Raw genomic sequence first — 13,036 nt, 5'->3', positions numbered from 1 at the left:
AAGACTCTACTCCGAATAAGAACATCCCAGACACCAAATTGACTCTGTCATAGAAAGACAAATTGAAGAAGTCAGACCTGGCATTGCTTGGGCAATAAAGCATACCCTGAGTTAACATTGATCCATAATTAATTTAAATACAAATAAATATGTGGATACACTGCAGCAAACGAAATAGTGGTGGAAAAGACAAGCAGCCCAACTGCAAGACTTCATCTCTAATTAATGCCACAAAGGAAATCAGTGGCTTTGCAGTGCCAAATGAGCGCAGTGTTGAGGGACTCATTGAAGCACAACAATGGGCGCTGCTCAACGCTTGACACACCAGACAGTCATATCACTGATTACCACCCCGCTCTGAGGATTTATTGCTACAACTGATAAAAATGATCTGCTGCAGGGACAACAGAGCTCTTGTTCCTCTGGAGCAGTAGATATCACAGGCTGAGCCCCAAGTCCTTCGGAGAGAGAGAAGGAGCAAGACAATGCCAGTCTCAGCGTAGACTGCACCAGCCAGACTCCAATGAACATTTTTAATAGACTCACGCTGCAGCTGTGACAATGGCATTGAGCAGTCTTTGCTGCAGCTGTGATGGAGAGCCCTCAGCATCTTGCCCAAGAGACATCTTTACGTCAGCGCACGTGGCTGGAGGTGCAACATGGCCATCACTATTTCTCCATTTTTCCAATGTCTTTGAAATTACAGTCCATGAATAAATAATCTCTCATCTCAAAGGAAATTACCTGTTCTCTGTTCCCCACTGAATGAGCAATTTGTGGATGTGTCTCTCTTTTATTTTCCCATTACCAAATGCTCACACTTGTTGTAAGCTTCCAATCAATACAGCAACAGTTAGGGCTTTGGTAAATTCAGCTTTTTTGGTAAATGCAGCTTTTTTGGTACACGCAACATTTACTTTGGTAAATGCAATCTCACTTTTGCAACACAGGGGAATGTTAATGAGAGTCAAACACCGTCAGTTCATGGAAACTAGCAGCACTACCTTCAGTCAGAAAAGCCATGCTAATTTATACCTGGTAGGATCTACTTTGTGGGGTTTTGGATCATTTCCAGAGAGGAATCATCTGTCAGTCACCACTTCTTGTATTTCCCCTCCTTGGGATTGATAGGCATTGACATGATGCCTTAAATTTATGCACAATGAAAACATCAAGCTTGGATTGCTAAAAAAAAGCACCTTTTGGATGTACAGTGCCTGTCTGTTTTTTACACCTTCTGAGCTCACGTGACCCCTCCTCTGACTTAACAGTTGCTCATTTGTATATTTTTGACATTATTTTATGTGCTTGCGAACAAAAAGCTGCTCAAACTGCAACGGGGATTATTCGGGGCTGTTCGAGTCCTTGTAGTTTACACAGGGGACCAGGCTGCATATATTTTTCTTGGACTGACAAACAAAGCCAACAAACATGAGATGCAATCTACGGCAACGTGATTTGAGCCAGAATTCAGACTTTTCAGGGATTCAGGTTGTTTTTCTGAGTGAGAGCTAGCAGCTAGGGAGAGCTAAGCAGAGCATCATGACCACTGCTAATGAGAAAAAAAGTGCTCCAGGAATAGCAGACCGGGTGATGGATCTGTTGATCGGGGACCAATTAGGGTGTAACCGCCACACTTGGGAATGTCTCACACTGTATCACGCTAATAAGATGTATTCATGTTTCTCTCCAACCCCGTCCCTACCATAACCTCTCTTGTCCCTCCCTCCTCTATTTAATTATCAAAGACACTGCTGTGTAGAGACATATCAAGCCTGTCAGTGTTAATTCAGCAGTGAGAGAAGTACATTGACCACACACGCACTCTGCCCATGGTTGGAGCACACCTTCGCTCCAAGCATTTCCCAGCTAGCAGCATGAATTCCTGTGAATAATGCTGTGATTCAAGTTTCTGTGTGTGCTTTAATGAAAATCAGAGCATTTGAGTGCTTGAGAAAGTTCCCTCCCTGCAGAGTTGTGCATTACTTTGGTGAAAAATGGGTTCCCTCAAAAAGTGCTGATTGCCCAAAATGGGAAATGTCATGGTAATGTATTGACTCCTTCAAAATTTTCAGTTAAAACATGATCCATGCTCTCTGTTTTGATGTTATGTTGTAATCGGCAAAATTAATAGTTTTGACTTTTATGTTGGAATGCGTATTATCAATAATTTCAACTTTTATGGTGTAATGTAGATTATGGACATAAAAATTGAAATGTTATGGCACTTGCATCCTGCCAGGCTGTAACATACCAGTCAGAGGTTGCAGAGGGTCCCAACAAACTGACATTGTCAAAGTTGTCGGAACTTTTTCTTGATGGCCTTTGCCCTCTCTCACTCTCCATGACTCTGGATTGTCATCCCCTGCCTCGGTCCCTTGTAGGCACAGGCCAGAGACTCTTGCACATGCCTCCTTCCAGTGGGAGCGATTTTCACATTCAGTTTTGTTATCTCTCTTTGGGCCACTCAGTGGACGGCAACTGGAATGAGTGGTCGAGCTGGAGCTCCTGCTCTGCCTCCTGCTCCAACGGTACCCAGCAGCGGACGAGGGAGTGCAATGGACCCTCCTACGGGGGAGCCGAATGCCAGGGACATTGGGTGGAGACCAGGGACTGCTTCCTACGCCAATGTCCAGGTTAGTGACAAATGACTTTTTTTTTTTTTTTTTTTTTTGTGTTGGGTTATCCTTCTCTGCAGTCCCAGGCAGGGTTTTGTAAAATCCCCTCCTATTTTGAAGAGGGGATGGTTTTCAGCAGTAATGCAGTAATAAGGAGGTTGCGGGTTATACCAACAGACCATGCAAGCCAAAATCTGTAGCTGACACATTGGTACACACAACATTGTCAGCAATAGCTGACAAATGTTCCAGGAGACCCCAGAGAGGTGAGTGATTACCTAGGGAACATGTCTTTCTAACCTTAGATACCAGCTTTCAGCACGTGTTTAATAAAAATGAACAAAATGTCAACAAAACACTTTCCATACCTCCACAATCCTTCAACTTTCCTCCTCTTTTTTTTTCTTTTTTTTTTTTTTTTTTGTTCTTCTTCTCCTACCAATTCACCACTCCTAGTTATAGTTGAAGTAAACAAGGAAGCTACCACTATTGTATCAGAGCTTTGAACCTTATCTATGACAAGTTCTGGCACAACGAAGCCTTGATTCATGCCTATCTAAGACTTGTCACTTACTTTACTCATCTGTGTAATAGTAATAGTAGTAGTAGTAGTAGTAATAATAATAATAATAATAATAATAATAATAATAATTCCTGCTGCCCCGACTGTTGTAGCCACTACCTTGCATTCAGAATAATCACCTTGTCTTCATACCACAGACCACGGGCTCCAGCAGAGCCATTTCCTGTAGAAGTAAAGAAAATTAAAGCAGATACCAGAGCACACCTATCACCAGAAGTATGCGTTTCTCAAACACCAGCACTATAGAGTTGCAGGTGCAGTTTCCTTCTTTCTGTGCAGAAGTCTTGAGGGAAGCCATTGCAAAGGGACTAATTGGGTCAGCTGGTGTGGAAAATATTCTGACCTGGAAACAAATGTTGAACATATAGAACCCTTCAAGATTGATCAGCAACTAATTTTTCTTGTCATGCTTCTCCTGGCCCAATCCCTGGCTCTCCCTGGGTGCTCCATCCCCGTTAGACCACAGGACTGAGAAGGAATGGACCCCTGAGATGAAGAAGGTCTTTCTCCCCTTTCCAAGAGAACAGGGACAGCCAAAACAGCTCAGCTCTTTGAGGCACTTCTCATACCTTGCTCAGGTGAGCAAGTATTGTCTCCAGTCCACAAGCATAGATACAAGTAGCTCTTCAACCTGGTATACCTGTTTCCTCAGGGAATCCCCATCCTCTCTGGTAGCATCACCATCTGCAGCAGAGCATAAGCAGTATTTAACACAGGTATTGGACCTTCCTACATGGTCCCCAGTAGGTTTTGCTGTTTAGGTATCTCACTCCTTCTTTGCAACCTATGGAGATCTTCAAAGACAAAAAGAGCCTCACTCTTTTTTAGACAAACTTGTCCCACTGATTTCAGCGTTAGCTATCAAAGCAATGTTGGTCATGTATTCCACTGCATACAGTGTCACCAAAGAAAGCACCAGAGGTTGGTGCTGTACCCTTTCTTTGATAATTTTCCTCTACATCTTGGAGAAGAAGAGAGGGATCCCCCACCCTCTCAAAAGGAATTATTTGACCCAAGATGATGTCTTAGCTCCTAATTAAAACCCAAATAGTAATCAGCAGACTTAGGTCCTTGCTCTAGTTCTGTCACTGAGCTGTTGTTTCTCATCTGTGATGCAGCAGAGGAGAATGCTTCTCTACCTTGCAGGCTTGTTGTGAGGGCTAATTAACATTTTATAGTGCTTTGATAAATGCCATTGTTAATGTAAAAGAAGTAGCATTTTGATAAATGCCATTGTTAACGTAAAAGAAATATCATTTCCACTGAATCTGTAAAGATGTTGGGAGAAGATACAATGAAATGAGATAATGCCCCAAACCTCTTTCCAAGGCACATGAAACAACAGTGCAATCAAAATGGCTGGAGGGAGGTTTATTTGATGCTTCTTCATGGTTTCTTGCTCAAGGACTCTGCTGGTCTCCCTAAATCCCTCAGCCAGACCTTCTCTGGGAAGGTCTGTTTTCACACATACATTGTACATTCCAACCAAACTCAAGCTAAGGACTGTAGTTGTCAGACGCAGCTGCCAGGCAGGTTGAACCCCTGCCCGCTTGAAGAGCGTTCATGAGCACAGCTCCAAATCTGAGCCCAAGGTAAGAGATAGGGCTCGTTTTGCAGAGGATGAGGATATTGAGGAGAAACACAAGAACACTCTTCAATTATTAAAGGGCTGCTGCAATGGGAAAGAACATGCATTGATTTCATGCCTGTTGAGGATCAGACAAAGACTCAAGGCTGGAGACCTCCTTTACCACTGAGCCATGCTCTACTCACCCTATGTTCCAGTGCTCACCTTGTGACCTTACCTCCTTCTGTTGCAGATTATGTTTGGAATGTGACAGACTGTTTTTCTCCTCTTTTCTGTCTCCAGTGGATGGGAAGTGGCAGGCCTGGGGAGTGTGGGGCAGCTGCACCGCCACGTGTGGAGGTGGGACTCAGAGACGTGACCGTGTGTGCTACGGGCCCTTCTTCGGTGGAGAGACTTGCCAGGGTCCCAAGGAAGAGTATAAGCAATGCAATGACAGAAAGTGTCCTGGTATGTACTCCAGATCCCTCATGCTTTCCTTTGCATGGGGAGGGGCAGGGATTTTGGAAAGAGCATCCTGTGTCAGAGAGCTGAATGCAACAAGGTGTTGTGATCTAGTTGGATCCTGCCAATAACCCAGGCACAAGAAACATCAAGGGATTGATTTAATTCTTGCCCAAATCAGTGTTACCATGCTGATTTCACTGAGTATTTGGTAAATCCCACCAGTCTAACCTTAACGCTTTTCATCTTTTCATTGTCATAGAGTCATAAGAAGAAAAGACACACTGTTCGATAGCAAAAACTGATATCAGAGTCTTGATTCCATGAAATAGTTGAGTATTGAGGATGCTGCTGTGGTTTCCCACCCTTTACCTAGCCTCTGGGAGACGTGCGCACCACTTAATTTTTTAAAAAGACAGATGTGTCTACATCTGTCAGAACCTTACCCAATCTCACCCTCCTCCAGTTACAGCCATCAGAGCAGCATCCATTTGAGAAAAAGGGTGCAAAAGGCTTAATGTGAGCTGTGGGACAGGGGAAAACATGGGGTTTAATGTGAAAACTAAGCAGGAGCAAATACTTGCAAGTGGGAATGTTTCTGTCCATCTCTCACATAGTATAAAGAGGCCAGAAAAAAAGGCTCATGCACCATTTTTTTTTTATTTTTTCTCAGTCTCAGTTGAAGCGCCTAGTGAAATTGCTGGTGGGGAATCAATGGCCTATGTGATGTTGGCAGTCAGATTGCATCGATCGTAACAGGCCCTGATTTTTGACCGCAAGGGTAATTAATTGTCACAGCAGCTCAGTGAGAGACAGGAGAGATTCTCGTGGCAGTATCCTGGCAGTCCTAGTGAAAAGAGGGGGTGTCTCTGAAAGACAGGCTGGAGCTCGGCACAGAGGGAGCAGTTTTGGTGCAGATGTTTCTGGAAGCGGATCTGCCATGTTGAGGACAACTGACCGTCAGACTCCATTGCAAACTGCTGAAGACAAAGATAAAATCCAAATCACTTCAGCGTGGAAGTTTCAGCCCTTTTAGCTCGAAGATAACAGAGGAAGAGTCTGTGTGCCCGAGACAGCATATTCACTCTTTCCAGTTATGCTCTAATAAAAGACATCACCTCTCCTTACAAGCTGTGCCTCTCAATTAGCAGTGGCGTGTGAGAGTCTCGTCTAACTCAACCACAAAGCTCTCCCTCGCCATAGAAAATCTTAGCACCGGGTTGTCTGGTGGTGTCTACAGAGCGATGCAGATTTAGTTCAGCTTCAGTGTGTGCCAGCTGGGGCCCTGGCAGAACAAGCCCAATCTTTTCTTCTCTTTCCGCAGGGGCTGATGCCTGCACAGTGCTCAAAAGGAAAAGGCATGTCTCGGGGACTGAGCCCTGCTAGGGTTCAAAACCAGAAGGGTCTCTTTGCAGTTGTTAATTTGCAAGGGAAGAAAAAGGTGGGGAGTCATCAGAGGCTAAAAATAAACCTGCTCAATTTGTTCTCAAGAAAGTATCAAACGCTGGCATGATTTGATTTGAACAGAAGAATTGAGCTTAATTGGGTTAGTTATTAAAATCTCCCAGTGCAAATAGGTTACTCTGGTAAAAAGGATTTTGTTACGAAGCAACATCAAAAAGAAAAAAGAAAAAAAAAGAAGAAAAAAAAGAGGATGAAATGATTCTCTCCTGGCCTGGGAATTGCTTCTGCACTCACTGGCAAGACAACGCCAGACAATCAGTGTATTTCTAAAGAGCATCTCTGATCCACAGCATCCCTCAGCGGTCCCCAGGGAGACTGCAGGGGTGAGGAAACCAGGAAGGTTTGACAGATCAGAGGAGGAGAAAGGGGAGGTCAGATGTGAGCACACTCCCTCTCTGCTTTTTGATGTGCTCTGTTGTTTTGTGGCCAAGGGTGCTTGCAGTTTCCCACCCCATGTCCCAAACCCTCCTTTGAATCACAGTTTGATGTGGAGAATCTGTGACCATGGCCAAAGCACTGGTCCAGGAGGCAGGAGGTTTGCATTCAGCTCCCCACTCTGCCACAGGCTCGCTGGGTGGCCGCTCGCTGTCCTACAGCTCCCTGTCAACAGGTTGGAAATAAAACTACCACTCTTCCACCCATGTTCTTTCTTATCTACAGAAGTCATAAGCCGTTGGCATAGGGACTATTTTTGCATATGTGCGGAGCACAGCAGGGGCCTTGCTTGCCCTCCAGGATTTCATTACAACAGTGATTACTCACAAGGGAATTTTAAAACAGGGAAAGGAGCATCTGTTTCCAAGCAGAGAGCGTAACTTGTTCATTATCAGTGTCTACTGGGGAGGAATCTGTCTTTGAACTGCATCTGGAGCTGGAGCCACGCAGTCTTGGAGCTTGACTGCAGGAGCAGTGATGTATTGGCAGCTTGCTGGGTCTTGCATGAGTCCTTCAATGAAGCAGGATGTGCCCATGCCCATAATCTTTGGTTTGAGCCTTCCCCACAGCCACATTGGTGCTCTGGGTAGTTCCAAAACAGCAGTGGGGTATGCCTGTCGCCAATTATTTGCTTCATGATGCAGGTCCTGGAATGGTCTATGTAAGCACATCCATTGCACAGTCCCTTGTAGAAGGATGCCTTCAGGGTCATTGCTGCCCTGCAGCTCCCTTGGGAGGAACATGAAAACTCAAGGCCTCTCTCTGTTTTTTATGGCAGATGCACGTTTTCCCTACAACCTTGGCGTGTCTCTACTGGCACTGCTGGGCCCTGGCATGGGCAGCACTTTCCTGCATGGGATAGAAGCTCAGCAGGCAGCTGCCAGGCTCCATGGATGGTTGGCTTTGGCTTTGCACCTGTCTTTCCTGACCAGTTGCAGGCGTGCACTCAGCTTCCTTTTACATTAACAATAAATAAAAGCTGTAATTGACAAGCATTAAATATAATTTTTTCTCTTCCCCACCCTCAGGAGTGATAAATAGCTTTAACAACATCCAAATGGCTCTCTCCATTTTACATGCCACAAGTAATGAGTTTCTCAGCACAAAGCTCTCCTGCAGTGAATGTTTCTTCCCAGGTCCCACCAACTCTGGGGCCAACTCAGCTCCACCCACAGACAGAAGCATCCGAAAACCTTTTTCCAAAAAGCTTTTTCTGTGATGTCTCAAAACACATTTCTGCAGTCTCCTGGACTCTGCAGCAGTGTTTGGAAATGAACTGCTGATGCAAATCCACCCTGTTGATGCTCAGATCTTCTCCCTGTGTCTGCCCATAAGATGGCAGCAGACAGAGGACCTGAGTGAAGTCCACCCAGGGGATATGTCCATCTTGGTTTTTCGTCTACTTGTTCTTTCCTTAATTCTTAATCCAACTGAGGCTCATGCTGAGCCTCATTTTAGACACATCCAACCCTGAAGGTGGTGACCTTGAAGGGTGGAATGAGTAGAGTCTGGAGCCATGGAGTTCACCCACGAAAGGTGGACATCTACCCATTAAACAAGAAAAGAAAACTCTTTAGTAGGGTGTAGCAGCAACAGCTTTCTTGCAAAGAGCTGTCACAAGGCAAGGCAAGCGTGTCAGTGGAGTTTCCCAGGTTGTTACATGCATATTAGCAAGCTAATCCTTGGGATGGATGGACGCCCAGTTTTCAGACAGGCAGAGCAAATTCAGGAGAGGTTAAGTGGCTTTGTCAAGGGCCATGCGCCAAAGAGCTGCAGAGCTGGGAGTTCACCTCCAGGTCTCCTGGCTCACACCACAGTGCTGTTCCCTCCAGACCACACTCCCCTGTCTCCTCTTCCCATTCCATTGTCCATGTCCCTCCTGAGGAGGAGGCATTACCAACGGAGTTTTTCCTTCCTTGCAGAGCCCCACGAAATCTGTGATGAGGAAAGTCTTGCCTCTGTGGTTTGGAAAGAGACACCCGCCGGGGATGCTGCAGCTGTCCGGTGTCCTCGCAATGCCACTGGTAAGGATGATTGCATGCCTCAGCCAGGGAGCTGGCCCACCCTCAGAGTATCCTTCATCCTTTTCCTCCTAGGTGAGGAGAATCTGATTGTGGAGAAGCAAATGAACTTCCCTACCTTCACTCAGAGCTAAATGAGCTCTGGGTTTCTGTGGTCCTTCACTGTTTAACAACTTCTTAGTTCATCCTGGTCTCCCATGGTCAACATGGTTTCCCATGCACCTACTGCCTAGTCCTGGGACAGCTTTGCAATTACGGGTTACTGTGGTATGTTTTCCCCATTATCTACAAATAGCTCTGTAGAAGCAGGTAGGGCTTTACTGGAGTCCTCTAGACTTGGGCATTATATTTCTCTCCACCACCCATAAAGAAGCTAGTATCTGAAAGTAGGCAATCTGAATTGCATTGTCCACTCACACTTGGGTGCTTTCCTCTCCTTCTTAGAAACCATAAAGCTCTCTAAACATACCTTCAGGTGTTCAAGTTGACAGTCTGACCATGGTGGTGTGAAGTGATAGGATCTGGGCTTCCAGGTGCTATCTGTTGTGACCGTGGCCACGTGTTCCCCAAGGAGTGGAAAGGAATGGAGAGAAGGCTCCAGGAGGCATGATGGTGGTGGAGCTTGTCCTCAGCTGGATGTTATTTACTCTCAGGAAGAACAGAAAGGGGGGGGCAGCAGTGTCAGTAATGAACATAAAGGTTTTATTTTGTTCAAATGAGGTTGTTGGATACAGACAGACCCTGCAGCTCTCTTTGACTCACACAGCCTGGGACAGTCAGTGTCATCCCAAATGCTAGCCTAGAAGAGCTGTATCCATACAAAGGTCACTGAATCATTTAGCAGTAGCAATGGGATTGTGGACCCAGCAAAGCCATGGTTGGGCTTGATGGTCATAAAGGTCTTTTCCAATCAAAATGATTCTATGATTCTGTGAAAGCCTGCTCCTCACAGACTCTGCAAATGGCAGCATAACTGCTTAGGCAAGGCGATCCCTCTCCCCTTCCTCCTCACTGATATGTCTGTTCCTCTGCATCGTAAAGGACTGCGATTACCGCTGCAAAACTCACTGTAGACTGAAGCTAAGGAAAGGCCTGGGGGAGGACTGCAAGCAGCTTTCAGAGTTTTTCAGCTGATGCAAAGACAGTGCTGTTGGATATTTATTCTCCTAGAGACTGCGTAGGCAGCACAAGCCACTGTGGCTGGTTTAGTTGCAAGTACCAGGCCGTGCCACCTGGGGAGGCTCGTGGGACTTCCTGAGCCAGGAAGAGAGCTGGCCTCCAGGACAGAAGAAACCTTCTCTCACCTTGACTAGCCATGTCCAATCTGTTAGGTTTTGTTTTCATTCCCAGTTCCTTTTGCTGTCCTACCCCTCGATAAGAAAATGCAGGAGAAGGAAATAAAAATAATCTCTCCTACATGTTTGCACATGTTGTTCAGGCATCTGCAGATGGCCCTGCTGCCCTTTTTACTGGTAGGTGTGCCTACATGGATGCATTGACCAGTTCTGGGTGACCTCCATGAAGGTGCTTGGCTTTCAATCCTGCTGTCCTCACTCCCATATTTGTTTCTTTCCTCTTCCAGGGCTGATCCTTCGAAGATGCATTTTAGATGAAGAAGGGATAGCTTATTGGGAGCCTCCAACATACATCAAGTGTGTTTCTATTGATTACAGGAACATACAGATGATGGTAAGGCAGACTGACTTCTCAGCTCAGCAGGTTTGGGATCCTCCCAACTATTGCTGTAGTTACAAAAAAGAATGAAAGCAGCATTTCCATGTGAAAGGGAGATGCCAGCTCTGCCCTTCTTTTTTCTTACTGTTTGTCTGCTTAACTTCTGATGCATGGGCACTCCAGGGACAAGGGATGGTTCATCACTGGGCATTTTAACATCTAGCTTGGCAGAATCCCGGTCTCACCAGGTCTTTCATATCACATGATCAGTAGGAATCTCTGTGATTGTATCACTTTTAAATAAGCCACTTTTTTTTTGTTAGTCTTAAAATCATTGTTGTGATGAATTTCTGCTGATCTCCTGTGGCTTGGCTTAAAATGGCATTGCCTTTATGACAACTGCCCTCTCCTGTTCAGGACAAGCTACAGTCTTTCCTAAAATGGTTCCAAATTGGTTATAAGAAAACAAGGTTTTGGGGCAAAAATCTTCTGTTAGTTGGCCTTGGGTTATGAATAGAATAGCGTCTGTGGAGTAGAATAATCTCTTCTGAGCGTGCACATAACCTTTCCTTTGTGGGCATACAGAAAATTTCACTTCTGCTCTCCTACCATTTTAAAAATACCACAGGCTCTCAGGCCAGCAAAGATTGTCAGATTCATCTAATCTGCACTCTGAATTACAAGGAAGGTCAAAAACCTTCCCCCAGCAATTCCTTCACTGAGCTCATTAACTTCACTTTGACTGTCCCTAAAGTGTCATGTCTCTTTTTGTTTCTCAGACCAGGGAACATCTTTCCAAAGCTCAGCGTGGGTTGATGGGAGATGGGCTGTCAGAAGTGCTCCAAAACCTTGTGGAAATCTCGCAGGATGGGACCAGCTACAGTGGGGACTTGTTGTCCACTATCGACGTACTCAGGAACATCACAGAGATCTTCCGTAGGGCTTATCATAGCCCAACTTCTGGGGATGTGCAGGTGAGCTGAGATGCGTATCCTGGAGACCAAAGCTAGGTTACAGGTGTGTGTGCATGCACAGGGCTCAAGGTTTGATGATCTCCTTCATAGCTGATACAATGCTTATGAGAATCCAGAGTATTTTCTGCCCAAGTGAAGTGTCTTTGTGTTGAAACCCTCCTTTCGAGGTGCTTCTCCCAGGCTTATAAAGTAAGAACTTGAAAACCAAAGTCACTCTGACCTATTTTAACTTGATAGCACTTTACTGTGGAGTCTAATTGATATGACAACATTATTTGGAAGGGATTTCAGTCTAATGACTAGAGGTAAGATGATCCTGTGGTATTAGGTATCTGGATGTTGATGTGGGAGAATGTCTTTATGGCTTCTTATCCCAGGGTTTTGCTTTGAATAGCTGCATGCAGAGTGGCTATAAGATATACCCTTGGGACAGGTCATCACCCCATGACTTGGAACATTAAACTAATCCTACAGGATCTGCAATGGACGGTAAAACTAGAGAAAAAAATCAATGCTTTTGAAATATCTTATCTCCTTCCTTCTCATAGTGTGCTGCAAAGATACTACCATGCATAGCACCCTCTTGATCAATCACTGTTTCTCTTGCCTGGTCCCATACTAAAGAGAATCATAAGGTTTCCCTATGCTGGCAATAATGGAAATAGTTGAAAATAGGATAGGAAGGCATTTATACAAGGCAATATTATCTGTTTCTAACCAGTTTCTGGCAGACGTCTACCTAATCTGTTCTTAAAAACCTTCAGTAATGGATACAAGACGTATTCCCAGTCCAAGGCCTTAGCAGATATAGTAGTTAAAGTGAAGGCCTTGGGAAAATGCCTTACTACAACCTGTTTTGCCGTTAACATCCTTGGGGGCAGAGGCCTGTGAAATGCCACGGGACCTTTTGGGAATGAGACCATGTTCCTCACGCATCACCATGTCCATCCTAGCCTGGGCTACATTTAGCTAACCACCTCTTTTTTCCTCTTTTATCTCTCTTCTCCAGAACTTTGTCCAGATCATCAGCAATCTTTTATCTGAGGAAAACCGGGACAAATGGGAGGAAGCTCAGCTGGTACGAACCTTCAGCACCTTCTCTGAAACAAAAGAGGCTTTCAGCATAGGCTTTAACCATGACAAGGGGAATTTCCAAGTGCCTACATGACCTCCTAGCTCTTCTTGCCCATGATGTATGCAACATATATCTGTTTCAGCCACAGACCACAAAATATCTC

General features: G+C 45.1%; 1 protein-coding gene across 11 annotated transcripts in view; it reads left to right on the top strand.

Annotated features, from left to right (window-relative positions):
- Positions 1-13,036, top strand: part of ADGRB1 (adhesion G protein-coupled receptor B1) — a 279,324-nt gene that overhangs the window by 137,200 nt on the left and 129,088 nt on the right. For 10 of the 11 annotated variants that reach the window (XM_075743190.1, XM_075743189.1, XM_075743187.1 and 7 more), the window contains 6 exons: positions 2,472-2,636; positions 5,072-5,236; positions 9,052-9,153; positions 10,733-10,839; positions 11,604-11,798; positions 12,808-12,876. In XM_075743190.1, coding sequence (XP_075599305.1) covers positions 2,472-2,636; positions 5,072-5,236; positions 9,052-9,153; positions 10,733-10,839; positions 11,604-11,798; positions 12,808-12,876 — 803 coding nt within the window. The remainder of the gene's footprint in view (positions 1-2,471; positions 2,637-5,071; positions 5,237-9,051; positions 9,154-10,732; positions 10,840-11,603; positions 11,799-12,807; positions 12,877-13,036) is intronic. The other variant, XM_075743191.1, reaches the window with a different exon arrangement.

This window comes from Balearica regulorum, chromosome 2 (genome assembly GCF_011004875.1).
Source record: "Balearica regulorum gibbericeps isolate bBalReg1 chromosome 2, bBalReg1.pri, whole genome shotgun sequence".
Taxonomy (NCBI): Eukaryota; Metazoa; Chordata; class Aves; order Gruiformes; family Gruidae; genus Balearica; species Balearica regulorum.
Note: the sequence above shows the minus strand (reverse complement) of the source record. Positions and strands in the feature narration are given on the sequence as shown.